Source organism: Pteropus medius, unplaced genomic scaffold (assembly GCF_902729225.1).
Source record: "Pteropus medius unplaced genomic scaffold, Ma_sr-lr_union100, whole genome shotgun sequence".
Classification (NCBI taxonomy): domain Eukaryota; kingdom Metazoa; phylum Chordata; class Mammalia; order Chiroptera; family Pteropodidae; genus Pteropus; species Pteropus medius.
In genome coordinates this window covers 12403609-12423565 of record NW_024347791.1, presented here as the reverse complement: position 1 = coordinate 12423565, position 19957 = coordinate 12403609, and the positions used below count along the sequence as shown (strand labels likewise).

The window sequence follows — 19957 nt, the reverse complement described above, 5'->3', positions numbered from 1 at the left end:
AACTTACAATATGGTCTTACATTGTTAGGGGTATGCAAAAAAAATCTCCCAGAGAATATTCCAAATAGCAATACAATTTGGTACACTATAACTAATCATTAGATTTTCATTCAACTACGAATAAATTTAAAGATGTAACATTAAAAAATAAACTTATTTCCATAGCATCAATTTAATACATAATAAATCTTGGCTATTTGACATGCTACATAGCAGCAATCCCACAGAAGTTCAACTTAATGACTGAGCCTCGTGTCATTCTATATTTATAACTAGGATATGTGCACAGAGATTTGCACAGAGAAATAAAAACTCTCCCTTAAGAAAATGCACTGTGAGGCCACAGCCACAGAAAACCCTGAGAAGAGAAAGATCACAAAAGTAGCAATTAAATCCGTTTTGGGCAGTCTGACTCACCAGATTGCCAGAGTCCATGCGTTCATTATATGAGGAAATTTTCTCCCTGGTTTGATATGAATGGGCCTGAAATCTCAATGGATTTCAAGCTCAATCATAAGGAATATAACTTGGTGTATATTTTATGACAAAAATATATACACTACTATTCAGGGGATAGTTACCGAATTCAAGCTAAAACCAAAATAGTACTAGAAGTGTTTTAACACATTTATAGACAGTTGAAACAAATAGATTTGTTAAGCAAAGTTATTAATATCTAGGTGGGGACATGACTCAAGGCTGCTCTATGGCCTGGTACACAAAGATGAGACTTGCCAAATGTACCCTCTCAACAATTAAGTGAAAAACAAAACAAAACTGTGCAACTTGAACTAATTAGCTGGGGCTGAGAATGAAAAAAGGCTGAAGATCATACTGTATGGAGAGAGGTCAGATGACCAGCAACAACATAAAGGGAATTCGTGAGGAAGTAAATACCATGAGGAAAAGAAAAAAATGGGTCAGCAAATAAAAAGATGCACAGAACACTGACAACATCAAATGTTGGTGACAATAAGGAGCAACAGGAACTCTCATTCATTGTTGGTGGGAATCGACATGGTACAACCACTTCTGGAAGACAATATTTAGGTTTCTTACAAAACAAAACATATTTTTACCATAAGAACCAGCAATTGCACTCCTTGGTATTTAACCAAGGGAGCCGAAAACTTATGTTTTCAGCAAAAACTTGCATAAGGATGTTTATAGCAGCTTTATTTATAATCAAAACTTGGAAGAAACCAAGATGTCCTTCAGTAGGTAAGTGAATAAACTGGTCCCTCCAGACAAAGGATTATTGAATGCTAATATAAAATGAACTATCAAGTTTTGAAAAAACATAGAAGAATCGTAAATGAATATTACTAAATGAAAGAAGCCAGTCTGGAAAGGCTACATATCACATGATTCCAACTACAGGACATTCCAGAAAAGGTAACATTATGGAGACAGTAAAAAGATTAATGTTTGCCAAAGGTAGGGGAGGGAGGGAGAGATGAACAGGCAGAGCAAAGAAGATTTATAGGGCAGTGAAAATACTCTCTAAAATATTATCATAATAGATATATATCATTACTCATTTGTCCAAATCCATAAATGTATAACACCGTGAATGGACCCTAAGGTAAACTGGGACTTTGAGTGACTGTGATGTATCAATGTAGATTCATCAATTGTACCACTCTGGAGGAGGAATGTTGACAATGGAAGAGTTTATGCATGTGTAGGGGCAGGAGGTATGTGGAAAATATCTTTCTCTCAATTTTTTGAACCCAAAACTGCAGTAAAAAAAATAGTATTAAAAAAAAAGAAAAAGAAAAAAAAAAAAAAGGTGCAGAGAGATGCAAAGTCGCTGTGAGAGAGACCAAAAAGGGCAAGGAGGAGAAAACAGAGAAAGTAGCCAGTTCCCAGAGGTGCCTCAATTTCAAGAGCCCTCGATTTCATTTCATGCATGCCCTTAGTGTAAACCTTCATTTAGTTATTGCTACTTTAGTGAGATCCCACCTCCTGCAACCAAGAGCAACTTGGAGCAGGAATGAGTTCTAGAATCAACAACAGATTCTCAAAGAAGACATGGGATTAACTATGAAATCTTCAAAGTTGAGGGCAGCAAGAATGTGCCTATCCTGCAACCCAGCTTACTGAACCTCCCAGAGGTAGGTTCCTTGACAATATTCTTATTGAGAGGCAGAGTACAACTTCTCTCCTCTTGAATCTGGAATGGTGTAAGTGGCTTATTTGACTAATAGAATCCACCAGAAGTGATAGTCAAAGTTAGATCACAAGAAATCTTGCAGCTTATTCCCAGGAGTCTTAGAATATCTGCTTTTGAGAAGCTCTCACTTAGAATTAAGCTGCCAAGGTTTGAAAAGCCCAAGGTACACAGAGAAGTCACAGGAGGTGCTGTGGACATCAGTCCCAGCTGCTCCAAGCCAAGGGTGAGCATCACTGCCAGCCACAATTGCGAGCTATCTCAGATATCCATCTCAGTGGAGCCTTCACATGACTCGAGCCCCAGCTCCGATCTGCTAATAACCACAGGGAGATCACAAGTGAAAAGTGTCCAGCTAAACCAGTCAACTCGCAGAACCGTGAGAGATAATAAATTGCTGTTTGAAGCTAGTAAGTTTTAAGAAGACTTGTTATACACCAATACATAATCAGAACAGCTCTCCTCCTCAGTGATGGAGAAACACTGAAATCACTTCCATTAGGAAGAAAGAGAGAAGGGGGGACAGTAAGGCAGATGGGAAGCATGTGTGCTGGCAGTAGGGAGGGTTACAATTTTAAATCTATTCAGTACTGGGCACAAGTTTAAATGGTAAGGCTGAAGAAATAACTTTAGTCTAGGGAAGAAATTTCAAAGTTACAAAAAACTTAGTTAAATAAATACACAGTTCTAACTGTATTTATATAAAATTTTATAAATCCACACATCTATAACAGACATACTCACTGTATGCCACATTACAACATTTGAACATAATATTCCCATTTACTATTCTAACAGGTAAAGCATATGAGTTGCACTAATGCGAAAAAATGCAAAGTTATCAATGTGAGAATCCTCTGAGTTGTTTCTATAGCACTGGCTCACTCGCCGGCAAACATTTATACTGCTTAGGGACATACTCGGATGTAATAAAAAGTATAAAGATATGCACGGAAATGAAAAACAACGATTTCAGGATAGGGTTATCTCTTGGGAGATGAGGGAGAGAAAAGTATTGGGACAGTTATGTGAGGGCCTCCACTTGCATTTGTCATTTGATATTATAAGCTAAGTGGTAACATGGGTAGTTGTATCTTTTTGTTTTTCAAAATCATAAAAATTAACTGCAGCTGAAAATGATGCAAAAAAGGGGTAATAAAATTTTGCCTTAAAAATGGTATCTGATACACAGCTGTACAAACAGGCATAAAGATATCATGCATGTGGGAATTACCATAATAATAGAAATATACAGAACAATATTAGGGTCAAACTTATCTGCAGAGGAGAGCAATTACGATTGCTCTTCAAGCCATGTTTTTCCCAATGGTGATATTCTCACCAATCCCTTTCAGCACCAGGGACGTGAGGATATCAATTATTTTCCCCACTTCAAATGGATATAAACTCGAATAAACATCAGATATATTTACATACACATAAATGTGCATATATATCTCAAAGAAAACATATAGTGGGCCTATTATCAAAGGACTACTGTAAAAAAGCATGTTCACTTATCTTTCCAAATTACTATAGAATACTATTATATTTTATCAGTATGAAAGTATTTTTTAATAATATGGGCTTTAAAAGACAGAGGTTCATCTTTTTTTCTGGTGAGGATTATTTCATTTCTTTTCATTTCAATGTAGATTTTCACGCCACATAAATTATCATATTTATATCTTCCTTGAATCCAGTCATGGCACCAGTTTTACTTCCTTATCTGATGATCTTAAGATCAAAGGATCACAAACTAAAGATCCCAGCTCAAACTATTCCACTACATCCATGGAAGACAGTCAACACATACTTATTTTGTTGAATCAGGGGACTGTGACTCACAGACCAGTTGGCATTACATGCTATTTTTTCTTAAAGTAACAGCAATACAATAATAACAGCAATAACAGCAATATATTCAGAGACAATGTGTCAGTTTTTAAAGTCACTGGGAACCTAATTGGAAGTGAGTAATGGTGACAGGCCCTCTCTCCTCTGCCTCATTGCCAAGAGCCTGTGCTGTCGCTGACAGTGATTGCCCATCACGTCTCCCTGCAGTGGCTGAGCTCCTGACCAAAGAAGGGGAAGGATGGAAAGGAACAGAAGGCATGTATATTTTGTGCAGAGATACCTGAGGGTCCAGGTCTCTGTCAACACTCTTACAACTTCCAGCCTAATTTAGAAAGTAGAAAACCATCTTACAGAAAAAAACACACTCCACAAGAACCTTTCAGACTTAGAATTTGTAAACCCCAGTCTCAGTACCTAGTTTAGTCTTGAACTGTGCTGAATATATCACTACTGTTAGGTATGAATCTATAAAAATGTTCAGAAAACAAGTTGAATTTTTCACAGTACTCTAATTTAAAACAAAATGTGTAAAAAATGAGTTCAAAAATAGTTAGATATACCCTTTTACAGATGTTAATGAAATAAGAGTATTTTTAATCTCTTCAGTTAGAGTTTCTTGCATAAAAAATAAAGTAATAAATGAGATTAATTTATTTCCTGTTTTCCAAAACCTTCCTCCAAATTTACTGTCATATTTGTTGTTTTTCTAAAAAAATTATAAGATAAAAGAGACTATTAGTTTAGCTTAAGCACTGCGAAGATTATGAAACAAAGACCATCCTGAATATTTTCTATTTTTGTAGAAAACAGATTATAAAACAGAAAAAGCCTTCTTCGAAGAAATGAGCAGCTTTGATTACAAGTGCGAAAGTCAGCTATGTGTACTAATTCTCAATAATAATGAAGTAAGGTGAGCTCCCCAGGGACTTAAAAGTCAACGCCTGGAAATGCTTGAGTGAACTAAGGAGGAGAACTGCTCATGTGACACAACTTTTCAAAACCCTTTTTATTCCCAATTGAACAAACAAGGCTGTGGAACTCACGAGGACTTTGTGAGGTGTGGGACTGGCTCAGATGATGGGGAAAACTCTGCCAAGGCCTACAAGGAGAGATGCTGCTACTATTAAAAAACACACAATGAAAATGGACTCGTCCATTGCACCACTCAAGAGATCTAAAGGGGCCTGGATTGTTTGCCACCTACAGGATTGCTTACCTGAAAAATAAACTCTTACTTCTTAAAGTCACGACTGAAAAAAGAGGAAAAAAAAAAAAAAAGGCAAAACAGGAGACTAGAAACACTGAGGACCACTGTCTACCAGCCTTTGAGATGAAGGATGGCAAACCTCATTTCATAGATATTTTAAGTAGCTGTAAAGCCCAAGTGGCTCCAGTTTTAAGCCTGTGTTTAGATCAGGTTTGAAAAAGGGCTGCACCTCTTTACAATAACTAGGCACCACTTCTGATGCCAATGTGGGCTTTGTGTTTGAAATGGGCAACCACATATGAGGAAACAGGACCACCTACGGTAGACAATACGTGCCACAACGGATCTCCTTGGCACTCAGACCCATATGCAGGCAAAATGCTTTCATTAAGAAGAAAATAAACCTCAAGTTTATTGCCAAAATCTTGAACAGTATCAGATAATTAATTTCACATTTTAAATTCTTACAGAGATATATAATCATGTTTTTTAGCACGTTTAAAACCTGATTTAAAAAAAAAAAAACCCACCTGACCTGCTAAAATGCCCTGCTATCTCCAGCTCCTAGAGGAGCCTGCAGGACAGGTTAGATACACCCTATGGATGTGCCTGTTTAAAATCAGAAATCTGGTTTCTCAAACGAAAACTGTAGTTGTTTTACATGAAGAGCAGTTTCTGCAACTCATACTGTTCTTCTTGATTATTATTGTGTGTCCTTTTTATTTAGGACATTAAAGCCTCTCTTTTTTGTCTTGAATGCTCCTAAAGTTACAGGACAAAGGGATTCTACTTGGCTGTCTATGACAGGTCAGTGATCAAACAGAAAGAGAGGCAGGCAGTAGCCCAATTCCACCCATCTTTAAGAATTACTAGGAGCTAGGACTTCTTAGCTCCTGCTACATTCAAGGAACCCTTATTCAGTGTTAGGACAATAAGCCCTTTCCAAACAAAAGTTTAATATTCTCAGCTTCTAAATGCAATGGTTTTCAAGAAAAGATTATTTTATGAATACCACTGCCTGAATAAAACAAACTAATTTAAAAAAAAAAGTGACCTCATCTTTCTTATAAGAAACACAGGTTTGTATGGAAAATATACCAATATTGTATTGCCCTAGTGACCAAAGCCCATTTATTGAACCAAACTTATCTTGAAATAGCACCACTCTTTGTATAAAAGTTTAAAGTATTTACATTCACATGAATAAACCTGTACATGAGGTAAAACAAGACATGTTTTGCTGAGCTTAAGAACAAGATGCAGGTTGTTCATTCATATAAAGAAATACTCATTCCAAGCGTTTTTGACAATGCAGAGTGCACTCAGCCAGTTATTTCCCAGAATCCTTTTCCCAGAAGCACTGGGAAGCTTGAAGAGCTGCTGGCGTTTGCGAAGTAAAGCAAAGCAGAGAGCTATGGCTGCTGACTTCAAACTATAGATTTTAGTGCCTGACCCAGCAGAGAGTGCCATGAAAAAAGAATGTACTAAAAATTAACTCTAGAAAAGGTTAGCAAAGATTTTTCAAAGGCCAAACACTTCTGCCACAAATGACATTCTACTGCAGAACCAATAGCAAGCAATGACAAATTTAACAGGCATGGCTTAACAGGCAATAAGATTGGAAACATTACCCTTCCACCTCAGGGATGGTTCGCCTGTCTAGGAAAAGCTGAGGTGCCCTAGTAGACTCTCCCCTTGTACAGGATCTGTGGTTGAACAGAAGCCTTAGTTCACACTTGTTTACCACGGTGGTGATAAGTATGTGAAACTAGTCTTTTCAATGCAGAGATCTGAAAAACGTACTTACACAGCCTCCAGCAAGAATTTCTGCTGCAAGTGGAACCGAACCATCTTTGTGCATAAATTTATCCCTCACAAAATCATTCACCTTGAAGAAAAATATTTAGAAGCTGATGAAAAATATAAAGAAAGTCGTTAAATGCATATAAATACGCATCTATAAATATGTTATTTTTTCTGTCAGTTTAATAATCATAAACTAAATAAAGGCTCTTAAAAGAGTTTGAGAAGTGCTCTTAATAGTGGGCATGGTTTTTAAAAGTTTACAAAAATATATATATTTATACATTTATATTCCTGATATTTCAGAGGGAAAAAATTAAAAGATAGTTTACAAGCCTAAAATTCAATATGTCCTGCAATGACAATAGCATAAAAAGAGAGACATATTAACAATAGAGACAAAATGAAAACATATATTTTATAACTTAGAAACTGTCTCATAGGTTTTGATTAAAAATCACTTTCAAGTTTTCTAACAAGATGTAATCTAAAATAACACTCATCATTGAGACAAATTTGGCTAAGCATATTTTTCAACTTAGTTGAAATTCAGTATCTAAAAATTTTCTCAAGGATTCTCAAAGAACATCAATAACATTAATTAATTAAGTATAATATTCTCAAAATGGTATGTACTGCAAGCAATTTTGAGGATCAATCATATGTTTTTGGAAGATATAAGCCAGAAAATATTAGTTGTGCCAAGGTAATATAATAAGATGGTAAGGGAAGAATTCCAGGTAGCAAGGCTATATAGCCCAATCTAAAAGTAGAATTTAACCTTCTGGGCTTTATGTCCTTGGTGATGGAAATGCACTATCTAGCCGTTTCATTAACACTTACTGAGTACCCACCATCTGCCAGATGGGAGCCAGGCACTGGAGAAACAACCTGATGAAGGATCAGCTTCAGCTAGAGCTCCGATCCCTCAACGTGTGGCTTTGGCAAATGCTCATAAGAATATGCCCAAAGCATGAATTCTGTAAACAGCATGTGTAATTGAATGAGGGCATGCTTTGGAGTCAGCAAAACCTGATTTTGAAATCTAGTTTTCCTACTCATAAATGATGTGGACACAGGTTAATACTTAAACTCTGTGGGTCTTGCTTTCTTCATCTGTAAATTGTGGGTCATATTTTACTTGAGATTAAAATAATAATAAATAATATATGTAAAGTACCCAACATGGTAGGTACTGAAGGAAATTTAGCTGCTGCTGCTGTCTCTATTACAACAACGATGATGATAGTGGTGTTGGCAACCATTAGAAGTCTTTTTCGAATACATTATCACATTTTTGGATGTTCAGTGTTAAATGAGAGAAAATGAAAGCTTTGTGTGGTGAGTGCCCTATGTTCAAATCAGTTAGCACCTCTGAGGAGCACAGACCTGCTATTTCACATAAGAATATCTTCTGGATTCTTGAGTATGTGCAAACTCCTGTAATAAAAAGCAACAACTCAAAAGACTTACTGTAAGTTTTATGGCCTTCTCTGGGGCAACTCCCAATAACTGTGGCAACAGACCTAAAAAACAACAAAAAGTAGAAGTGTATTAAGTAAACGAGCATTAACTAAACAAATTAACGGCTCTAAAGGGGGGATCACCATCTAAAAACTGGGGCAATCTTTGCTGCAATTTTCTGCTATTACCTTTAATGAGAATACTCAAGATGGAATGTTTAAGTACCAATGTCTACAGCCACATCGGGCCCAAGTAAATTCCCTCTCACATACTGGATCATTTGCATATTGGGCAAATCAACAGTATTAGTGATATAGAACATCTCATTATTCCACAGCAAGTTTGCTTTTATCCTTCCTGCCTTCTTAAATAAGAACTTTAGTGAATATATTATTTTTTTCCAAACACTTTTCTCATCCTCCCTCCCCGCTCCTAATGACCACAGTTCAGCCATTCATCCACTTAGCAACTATGACTCTGTGACAAGCACAAGACAAATGAGGTTCTTGCTCTGACCAGTCTCAGACAGAAGGAAGGGAGAGGTCTTTCTGAAGAAGAAACTTTTGGAGAAAACTGTGTTCCAGGAAGGAGAACAAACAGGGCAGAGAAAGCAGAGCAGGAATAAGCCTGGTGCACTCAAAACTGAGGGAGTCATCAGTGTGCCACATCGCAGGAAGCAGGCTCAGGGAGAGGCATGGTTGGGGTCAGGTGCTGGAGCCACATCGTAGGCCAGGATCCTGAGCTTGATGCATTGTAAGTTAAATGAGAAATAATGGAGGATTTCGAACAGGATGAGCGTGCTGTGCTAAGTCATATTTCTAAAGACCCACCCTGAAGCCGCTGTGTAGAAAATAAACAGACACACTGATGCTGTGTGTGTGTGTATGGGGTATGGGGTGGAGACAGATCGGGGAGACTGTGACAGAAAGCAAAACTGGGTTTGACTGCTATTGCTCAGTTTCTAGTACGAACTCCTGGGTGGAGATGAGGAAGCCTGTGGAGAGTAACAGGTTGGGGGTACAAAGTACAGAGTCCAGTTTTGGACATGTAGGGGTGAGTGGGAATTAAATAAGACTCAGAGCAGGGGGCAGGTGTGACCTTTGACAGGAAGGGGCGCTTCTAGAAAAGGCGGTTGCAACATTAGTGGACCAACATATCTAAACTAAAAAAAAAAGTTACCATTTTCATTTGTTCTAAGAAAATAAATTCAAAGACAGATGCCTTTACTTGGAAAGACACAGTAAGCTAACTCCAAGGATCGGGATTTATTTTTCCTTGTGTCATACTGCTGTCATTAAGAGGGGCTTCACGGTGTTATCTTTCATTAAGTACAATTTTCTAATTCATCTATACAAGAAGGTCCACTTGCAGCCTCTTCTGAGAGACCAGCCCTACACACATTGTCTTCCTGAAGCAGCAGCCTGCGGACAAACGTCACTGGCCCCAGGGCTGTATGTATCAACCTGAAGATGTGTGTTATTGAGTAGCATAAGATTTCAAACATAATTTGAGCTTATTGTAAAGACATATGCAGACAGACAGACAGCTATATCAGGCCATCTGACAGCTCTGGGCCTCTTTCTCACATCACAGCAATCTGCTCCACTTGGGTGAGGCTCTGTCCTTTAGACAGGACCCAAGCATCTATTCGCCAAGGTCTCTGCCATGCTCTAATGCAGACCAAACAATGAAGAAAGTGCCAGTTGTCATTCATCATTTTTCTTGCTCTGTTGATGTCCTCATAGTAGAGGAATGTTTCTTTGTGCTTGTGACTTTATAAAAAGGAGAAAACTAGGAAAGTAGCTTCATGTTTTAAGAAAAATGAGAGAAAGCTCATTTCATTGTGGAACCAAATGATGATGAACATGCTAATACTAATAAAAATCTTCTTAAAAAACAGCTAACATTATTTATTATGTGTCAAGCACAATTTTAAGCATTTTACTAACTCACTTAATCCTTATAATCACCCTACAGAGAGGAAACTGAGGTATACAGAGATTAAACAATTTGGACTAAATTATCCAGTTAATAAATGGTGAGACTGAGATTCAAACCTAGGCCCTCATACTCAAGAATTTATGTTTTTAGAAAACACTCACCTCTGCCCTGTGCCGAACACGTGAAAGTGTATCTGCCTCTCTCACCCAGACTTATTTGCTCACTTACATAACCTGCCTTTGTCTTTGAGTTTGCAACATCCTCTCTAGGCAGCCATATTTTGAGCCTGCTTCATTCCCAGGGCCACGACTGACTGGACAAGGGGAATACACTTAAAAGACGCGCAGCCAATGAGTTCAGCAACCTGGGCCCTATGACCTGGTACCAAAAGTGGAGCTAGCCAGTCAGGACCCTTCTCCCACTAGCATGACGGAGTCCTTAGAGGTGATAAGCCAGTTAGCACAGAGGCACCCGCTGAGAAGATGCTGTGTGGAGCGGGGAAAGCAGTCAGTGGAAGCCCTGTGTGTGCTAATGCCCTGAGGAAGGAGAAACCACAAATAGAAAAAAGAAGTGAGTCAGCGGAGAAAGGAGAACGTGGAGCAAATGAAATGGAGACACCGAAGAGCGAGAATGCACAGCACACGAAAGGTGCCCAGATGGGAGACCTGGCCTTAATCACCCTGAGGTCCCACTGAGGCCAGGTTCTAATGACCCTCTTGCCCTGGGATCCCTACGAGATCTCTGCCTTCTCTCTCTCTCGCACGTGCATTCTTACCAAAAGTTCTCTTACGGTCTTGCTACCGTGAGTAGAGCTATGCTCTTTATAATCTAAATGAACCAAAGCAGCGCAGAGAACGTGACTCTGAAACTATCTGGGCAAAGTAAGCGTCCTTATGCAAAGCAAGCATTCTCTCCTCCTTAACTACACTCGCTTATTAATCTTTTACTTATACCATATAATGAGACAATGTCATATCTATAATATTACAAGAAAGGCTTTATTATTATCGTATGAAAGTACATTAATTTCTACTAATAAAATGAGGGGATAAGCTGTTTAAATGACATCTTAACGTTTACAATTTCCATTGTACTCTCAGCAATTCAGGTCAAGTGCCAAAATGTTTAGTTAAATATTTACTTGCTAGATGTATTTTTCTCATCATTAAATTGTAGACCGAAACCATGGATGGGTTGAAAGCACTGTGATTTAAATGATGATCTCTTGTCTCTGTAACTACCCTGTGACAGTCTTTTTAAATGACTAATAAAAAACAGCCCACAGAGCCAAACAACGACAGTGTTAGATACAATCACTTCAGCCAGCCTTTTAAGCTATTGGGATTTCTTTCTCGCTATAAATTTAGTAATGCACTGTGAACAGCAGAAAAACAAAACAAAAGGAAAAACCACATATTTAAGACTAAATATAGGGCAGCAAATATTTATTTGTTCAGCAAACATTTACCAAATGACGTATGTGCCTGGTAGTGGAAGAAATTGGAATGAACACAGTCAGATCTGTGCCGTCCCTTGGAGAAATTCTCAGTTTAGAAGAAAAGGGAACCCTAGGTGTCTCTGTGTGCCAGAAAGGGGACAAACTACCTAAAAACATCGTGGTGAATACCATAGCCCAGGAGTACTATGGGAACACAGTGGAGAGAAGCACTCGTTCTGCCTGCAGGAGGGAGAAAAGCATCAAAGAAGAGGAGATACTTGACCTGGATCTTTAAGGATAAGCAGAGATTCACTGGGGAAAAGAGACACGACTAGAACGGAAGGCAAGGTGGTTCAGGTAGAGGGAACAGTGTCTGCAAAGGCACAAACGTCTCAAGATGATGGTACGTTTAGGCCATATCACTGTAGGCTGTGGTTAGATCGCAGGCCTTGTAATAAATAACAGTAGCAGTTATAATAACGACATCCGTATTTGGGGGCGCTTACTGCATGCCGGGCACTATCTCTGCGCTTTATGTGAACTAACACCTTTAATCCACACAACGACAGGTCAATACCAATAAATCAGTGCATGTTATTTTTGTTGCCATCAAGAGATGAAGAAACTGAGGCAGACCTCGAGGAGCCTGCCCAAGGTCATTCGGCTGAGTGATGGTGGATGGGGTTCAACCCAGGTAGTCTGGCTGTAGAGGTGCTCCCACCTGGGACACTGCACTGCTTCCCTCCCAGGCCACACTAAAGAACTTGGACCAAATTTTGTAGATGCATGGGGTGGCTTTTAAAGTAAAGAGTGAGTTTAAAAGTAAAAAGTTCTAGAGGCAGGTGAAGGACAGATAATAAAGGCGGAGACCCACAGCTGGGAGAGTAATTAGGAGGTTAAAGTAAAATAATCAGAGGCCCCAAGTTTCACCATTTTAACTGAATAACTTCAACTCACTAGGAATAAAACCAAAGTATAAATCCATTCCTAAGACCCAGGCCAGACGTGGCACTCAGGGAGCTACTGGAGAAAGACCATTCTTGTGGTGACTACCCTGGCTAAAGTAAGGAAATAAAGGTAGCTCTGGGTGACAATCCGAGTGCCATTATAGAAGTGGGCCTTGTCATCATTCATCCTGAGTAAATGGCCTTTGAGAGGGGTCATGATCTGTGGGACAATGAAGTCACAGAGGTGGGAATTTCAATAATCCTCGTGGTTCCTTGACCTCGGAGGGAGGCAGGTTAACGTGGCTCAGTAATGCCTAAAACAGCCAGTCTTCTTAAGGCACTCAACGTGATTACATTGAAGTCTAAAGCACATATATGTTTGACATCTGGGTAACTCGGCAGAAAAATTAGGCTTCTAATGTAAGATGCTTCTGTAGGATTCTGGGAATTCATTTTAACCATTAGAAACAGAGGATGGATGTGTGTGTTGTTTTTAACTTATCAAAACAGTAGCCTATTTTCCAACTGCCTCAAATGAAATTTATTAGTGTGGTTAGTTTTCTAATCTTCTCATTTTAGTTCAGCTCCATCAGCACATATGGCAATGCTTCCTTGGCAAACTGCACCAGAGGCTGCTAATGCGAGAAAAGATTTACAGGGTACAATATTAATATAGTATTTTGTCTTCAAATTTCATGGAGTTGAGATATAAATCACACTGCCCCCTATGATTCTAGTCCCTTGTGCAACCCAGTGAGAACGGAGCCAGAGGTGTAGACGCTAAGCCCACATCAGGAACCTCCAACAAAGCTTCATAAAGTACCCCGAAAAGAGCTGTGTGCTGGATCAGAGGGCTACTATGCTATTTACTTTAATACTGTTTAGAAATAGATTCTAACATCTCAGAGTAGGAACATACTATGAAAGAAACTCATTAACAAAGCTGGCCTAATTAAAACTATTTATTTTCAATGGCTTGGCAGCAAAATGAATGGTTTGGAGCAGGGGATCCGGAGGTAGCTGGGCCTGGGCTGGAATCTGAGGTCGGCACCCCTTTCATGCTGAGTGATCTTGGTGATGTTAGTCTTTGAACTCTAGGTTCTTCACGGGTAAACCAAGGATGCTAATTATGACTCATTGGTTTATTATGATAATTATATGAGTAAATGTATACACAGAGCCAAGCACTATTTACAACCTATGTTATGTATCCAAAAAATGTGATGTTTCTTCCTATCTGTTTCTACCTAATCAAGGTATACACTTGATTCTCTTCTTGGTTACAAGAGGCAATGAATCCTGAATAATGTTCACATTCCAAAATTAGGTAAGGAGTACAGACGGCCCCCAACGTGTGATGATTTCACATTACTATGGTGTGAAAGCAACAGGCATTCAGTAGAAAATGGCAAGGCTAAGCTATGATGTTCTGTTAGGTGTATTAAATGTATTTTTGATTTATCAGTATATTTTCAATTTATGATGGGTTTATTAGGATGCAACCCCATCATAAGTCGAGGGGGCATCTGTATAATGCTGTTCTCATGGCATTATATCCATCCTTAGAAGAGCTACCCCCAAGCAGTAAGGCCATATCTGGTCTGATAGTGTCTAGTGGTCCCATTTACTTTAGGCAAAGATAAGGAAGTATCACAGACGTAACGACACACCTTCAACTACATTTTTCAGCTAAAAAAAAATGTTTTAGTTAAGAAACTAAACGTTTCTCAGTCTCTGATGCTAAGCAACTTTTTACAATGTAATTTCTACTTAGTGGCAGAAGAGCCCGGTGATTAAGAGCATGGAGTCTGGAGCCAGGCGGCTGGGCTTGAATTCTTACCCTGGTATGTATTCGCTGTGTCACTGTGGGCAAGTTACCCAATCTCTTTGTACCTTAGATTCCACATCTGGAAAATGGGGATAAACACAGAACCATCTTCACAGGGTAGTTTTTATTATGAAAGGAATTAACATACATGAAAAGCCCTCAGAACAGTGCCAAGCACATAGGAAGTACCAGAGTGTTTTGTTGTTGTTGCTGTTATTGTTGTTGATTTTTATCTTCATTCACGTTATCACCATCATTACTATCCTCCTCTTCCTTCATCGAAAATGGAATCAATCTACAGCTTTTCCTAAGTGACTATCTGGTGACTGACTATGCAGTGGCACCCACAGTTGAACTCAGATCCATCACTAACCAGGGCCCTGTGACCCCTAATGCTCAGCTTTTCCCTGTTTACTCTAGTGGACTTACTGTTCCAACTTCCTTCTCTACTCTAACCCAAAAAGTGTTGGATGCGGCTTTAGCTACAGAAATAAGGTATCTTATGCATTACTTTTCTCTACTAAACTCTACTGCTTATCTCTGCTCTGAATACTCACCCCATCCCTGCATCCCATGCTGGGTACTCTAAGCTACCTTTCTCAGGGCTGGGCTGGCCACTCCTGAACTTGTTTTTGTCAGACCTGAGACAGAAATGCTGCCTAAGTTATGGAGTTTCTTTCCTGTTGTGGCCCCTCGCCATCTCTGCTTCTGCTTGCCTTGTGTACATGGTCTTTTGGGACACCTGCTACACTGTGTTTAAAGTGGTCCGTGGGGCAGCAACCTATCTTCTGACCCGCTATTTTCCCTGAGCCTCGTGCTCAGTGGGTTTCCTGACTCCTTGTTCACCAAGTTGTAATCTGCACCTTGGCTCTGCCACACGGTATCTTCTGTATTTTAAGGAGCCTAATACTCAGGACCCAGAGAGAGAGAAGTGGAGGCTTGATGTGGATGCCACACATAGCCGCCCTCTTTTTGTTGTGTGAAAGGGCCAATCGGTGCATGGTGCTCGCTCGGTGCCAGCCAGACCCAGAGAGACGTTTTGGAAGAGTCTGGGTGGGAAGAAGGAAGAGTAGAGAAGGAAGTTGGAATAGTAAGTTCGCTAGAGTGAACAGGGAAAAGCTGAGCATTAGAAGGCACAGCATTTCTGTCTCACGTCTGACCAAAAACAAGTTCAGGAGTGGCCAGCCCAGCCCTGAGAAAGGTAGCTTAGAGTACCTAGCATGGGAGGGAGGGATGGGGGCAGTATTCAGAGCGGAGATAAGCAGTAGAGTTTACTAGGGGAAATTAATGCATAAGATACCTTATTTCTGTAGCTAAAGCCGCATCCAACACTTTTTGGGTTATCTGGTTTCAAGCCAGAGGCAACCCCTCCCATGTTAAATTCTTACCCCCTTGACCTCACTGTTGAGGCCACTACACTTGCCCCCATCTTCCCAGAGGGCCCTCCTTGCTTTCAGCATCAGATTAACCTTCATTCTGGAGCTATCAGCACTCTGTGTGCCCTGCCTCACAGCTTTTATTCCTGCTCCTGTTTCCATGGCCTTCTCTCCTCACTTGTTTAAGTACTCTTTTCGCCCTCCTTCTCTTCCCATTTGTCTGTCCGCTCCACTCATATTGCCCTTAGGCATGAGGCACTTCCACCCTCCCAACCACGCTATCTCCTTTCAGGGCCCTCAATGCAACCCAGTTCTTCACCCCAAGATGACTGTACAGTGGAGCTGGGGAATGAATGGGGGTGGGGGCTTGCAATGGCAGACATTAAGATTTAAATGCTTGTTTATCTGGGTTAAACGTTTTACTCAAAATGTCAAGAACCATCTATTATCTTAGCTATGCTGCAGGATGCCTTTGGGAAACTAAGTGTTAGTAAATCACTGATACTAATTATGGTCTAGAAAAAATTTAGTTCCTTTGGCCCCTCCTCTATTTGGGGGCTTTCTAGAAGTGACAATCATTGGGACGAAAGATCATACATACTGTCTCCTCCAGTTTTCACTCTGGTACATGGCAGCTTTCAGAGTCCTGGTTATTGCCTCTTCTATCTAAACTATGTCCTTGGTGCTGAGGAAGTAGATTAAAATCTACTTCCCTCGTTTCAGTGTCAGGAACAGGCAGTAGCCAGTTATAAATGATCATTCTTGAGGCCTGGAACAATTCATTCCCTAATCTTCTCTTCTTCAGGCTATGTCTAGTTCCATCTTTTTGTCCTCTTTCCTGCCTTCCTAGGGTCACTGCTATTCTCACCTCTCAGGCCACTGACAACACTCCCACCACCTTATCTCAAGATAGTGTCACCTTAGTGTCCTATTTTAATGCCCTGTTTTCAGTATAGTTGGCTCACTGGAAATCTCTGGTGATCTGATTACCCAGCTCATGGACTGCCCAAGTCTTCTGCTCATTTCTGTTTGGTTTTTGATAACCAAATATCTGTCTTTTGATCTTTTCACAGCTTAATACCCTCAAAGAAAATGTGCAGAAATTAGCCAAGAATATAAAACTCAAACCAATCCATTTTGTACTCATTAGAAGCTTTGGTGGACATAGATGGACACCCATGACTCTGTAAAGTTCATGGATTCACTGTGGTTTGTTCCAAGATGCATGAGTTCTTAACATTATACAAATCAGCGTTGTAGAAACTCCAACCATTTTATTTTGGTGCTAGAATTTTAAAATTTCTTTTTAGCCACAAGAATTATGCAAGGAGGATCTGCCCTGTGGATCATAAAATTTGAATACTCTAATCTATAGAACCATTAACCACAAGAAAAGACCTAGCTTAAACTAGCTGTCTGAGAAAACTTTCTTCTAAAATGCAAACGTATCAATAACCTATCCTGAGATATCACAATATCCTCTAGATGTCACCTTGAGAACATTCCAGGATGGGAGATGATTGCTTTTACACCACACAGACATCGTGAAATAGACATATTTAAAACTTTGCAAGCCTGGATCAATGGGCTTATTAATAAAACTTTTTTATTTTTTGCTGATTACCTTAAAGAAAAAGTGCTCTACCTTAAGTTTAACTCATAAAATGATCTAATTTCTTTTCTGGCAGATTTTCTTTATGGCTTTTCCCTCCAACACAAACAAAAACCAAAATCTTCCTTTAAGAAGTATTTTTCATAGATCCTGATTTCTCTTGAATCCATCTTTCTCACCAAGGTTCTCCCCAAAACATTTTCCAAATTCTAAAGCTACTCATCTCATTACTTGAAGCATGTAAGGGAGGAGAGCGTAGCAAAGCTTAGAGGCAGAAATTAGTTATTCTGAAACATTAAAAACATTAATTATGGATGATTACCCGATTGTTTTTCTTTAATATGCCAAGTCTAGAGCAGACCAATAACTGACTGACTCATCTGGTTATGCGGTCATTCAAACCAAATGAGCTGTCAGGTAATTCATTAAGGATTTTAAACACCTGCATGCATTAAATCAACCTGAAGACTGGGGAGGATACAGAGGAAGACTTACAATTGACTTCAGAGAGGTCTGGATTATCTCAGGTGTTATTTCCCTTAATACAAATAGACATAGCCTCGGGGCCTGATTTTCAAAAATATAAAAAAAAAACCTAGGAAAATCAATCACTTTCTTGTAAAGAAATTAGTCTGTACTATAGAGAAGGTTTGCAGAATCTGTCTCATAGGATTTCTAAAAGGATCTTTTCTAACAACCAAAACTTACCCTTCCAAATAAGAGACTCCCAAAGACCAAGAAACACAGAGATAGGAAGAATAAGACCTAACCAACCCACGCTACTAAAATTACATGTGGTACTCTGCAGCACAGGATGCGAGGTCCACTAAGGACCATCGCTAACAATCCCACAGCTGGGTTATCCATCTCCTCTGGACTATGGGCAGGATTCGAATGTGCTCCCAGATTACGCCTGTATAACTGCCAAGACTGTGTGTGGATGCAGGCCACTGCCACAGAAAGGAAACTGAAAAACAACTTGTGCTGGAGTGCTGAAAGAGTTCTTTAAAAATAACCTTCATTCTCATAGTTCCATGAGAACTTGCTTCTAAATACAAAAACCATTTCCCTGTGGAGATCTGTAATCTCTTTAGAAGAACGAAAAAGGGAGAAGGATGCTTATCAACCTTATAATAAGGATACATGGTGCAATCACCACTCAAGGCCAATTCCAAATTATTTTCCCCAAAATATAAAGATCATTTTAAAATAGGGAAGATATCTTACTTATGCAACATTCCCAAATTATACTATTCAGGAACTATTAGCAATTATATAAGTCTTGATGCAGAAAAAAACATATTAAGCAAAATTCTAGAATAGGAAAAAATATGCTCGGTATTTCAAAACATGTTTATAAATTAGAGATGTACTCTGACACCTTCTTAAATATTGCTAGGTGAAGCGTTAACAGCAGCAGTTCTAAACTCTCAAAATTTAAACTTAACAGTTTTCCCTGGAAATAATAAAATTTTTGAAGAATAAAATTATATTTAATGAGAAATTTATAGTCAAAGAATCATGCGTCCAGTGTTTTATATCTTGACTCTATACCCAAAGGTTAGAATATTGATTCTCAAAAATACTTCAGGTCTTTTTCTTTCCATTGTAATTTCTTGCCAGAAATGACAGTTTCCATTTTCATCTGATCTCACTCTTGCCCAATGATAAGCATTTACAAATACGTAGTTACACACAATTAAAAATTTATGATTACATGTAAGGGTGCTAACGGGAACTGATCTCCAACCAATCAAGATTAGGAATAAGTCATTTATGAAGCAAGATTGTAAATCACTTTTTAAAACTAAATTGGCAATCACCTCTTTTCTCTCAAGATCTAAATTATAGAACAGAGCTAAACAAAATTTTACAGTAAACCATTTGTTTTAAAATCGTCTACTTTTTCAGAAATCGGGGCAAAAGGAACATAGGTGACTCCCAGAACTAATCTTCTTCTATTCACACTCTACTTATCATCCTCTGACAGAGAACCCCTTAGGGTTCAGGCACCAAAACAGGTTAGATAAATGGCTATTTCTAAACCAGAGAAAGGATGAGGAGCTGCCTCTTTGGTGCTTAAAGTGAGCCTCCATCTCTGTCTAATAGGCTGCTCACTCCCGCTTCCCTGAGGAGTTAAAACCAGTCACTCCAGGCTCACAGACGTAATAACTGCAACAGCAAGCGGTTTGTGGGATGGCCCATATTAGCTCAGCACTCAGACCTCAGATACACTTTAGGCTGCTCTGTCCATGGGGTCAAAAAAAAACAGGTCGAGGAAAGAAAGCCAGATGCAACCAAAAATCAAGAC

The 19957-nt window shown here is 39.2% G+C and overlaps 1 protein-coding gene across 5 annotated transcripts in view; it reads right to left on the bottom strand.

Annotated features, from left to right (window-relative positions):
- SLC25A13 (solute carrier family 25 member 13) overlaps window positions 1–19957 on the bottom strand; it is a 165371-nt gene that overhangs the window by 42584 nt on the left and 102830 nt on the right. For all 5 annotated transcript variants that reach the window (XM_039878040.1, XM_039878041.1, XM_039878044.1 and 2 more), the window contains 2 exons: window positions 8514–8566; window positions 7045–7125 (listed from right to left, as the gene is read on the bottom strand). In XM_039878040.1, the coding sequence (XP_039733974.1) occupies window positions 7045–7125; window positions 8514–8566 (134 nt within the window). The remainder of the gene's footprint in view (window positions 1–7044; window positions 7126–8513; window positions 8567–19957) is intronic.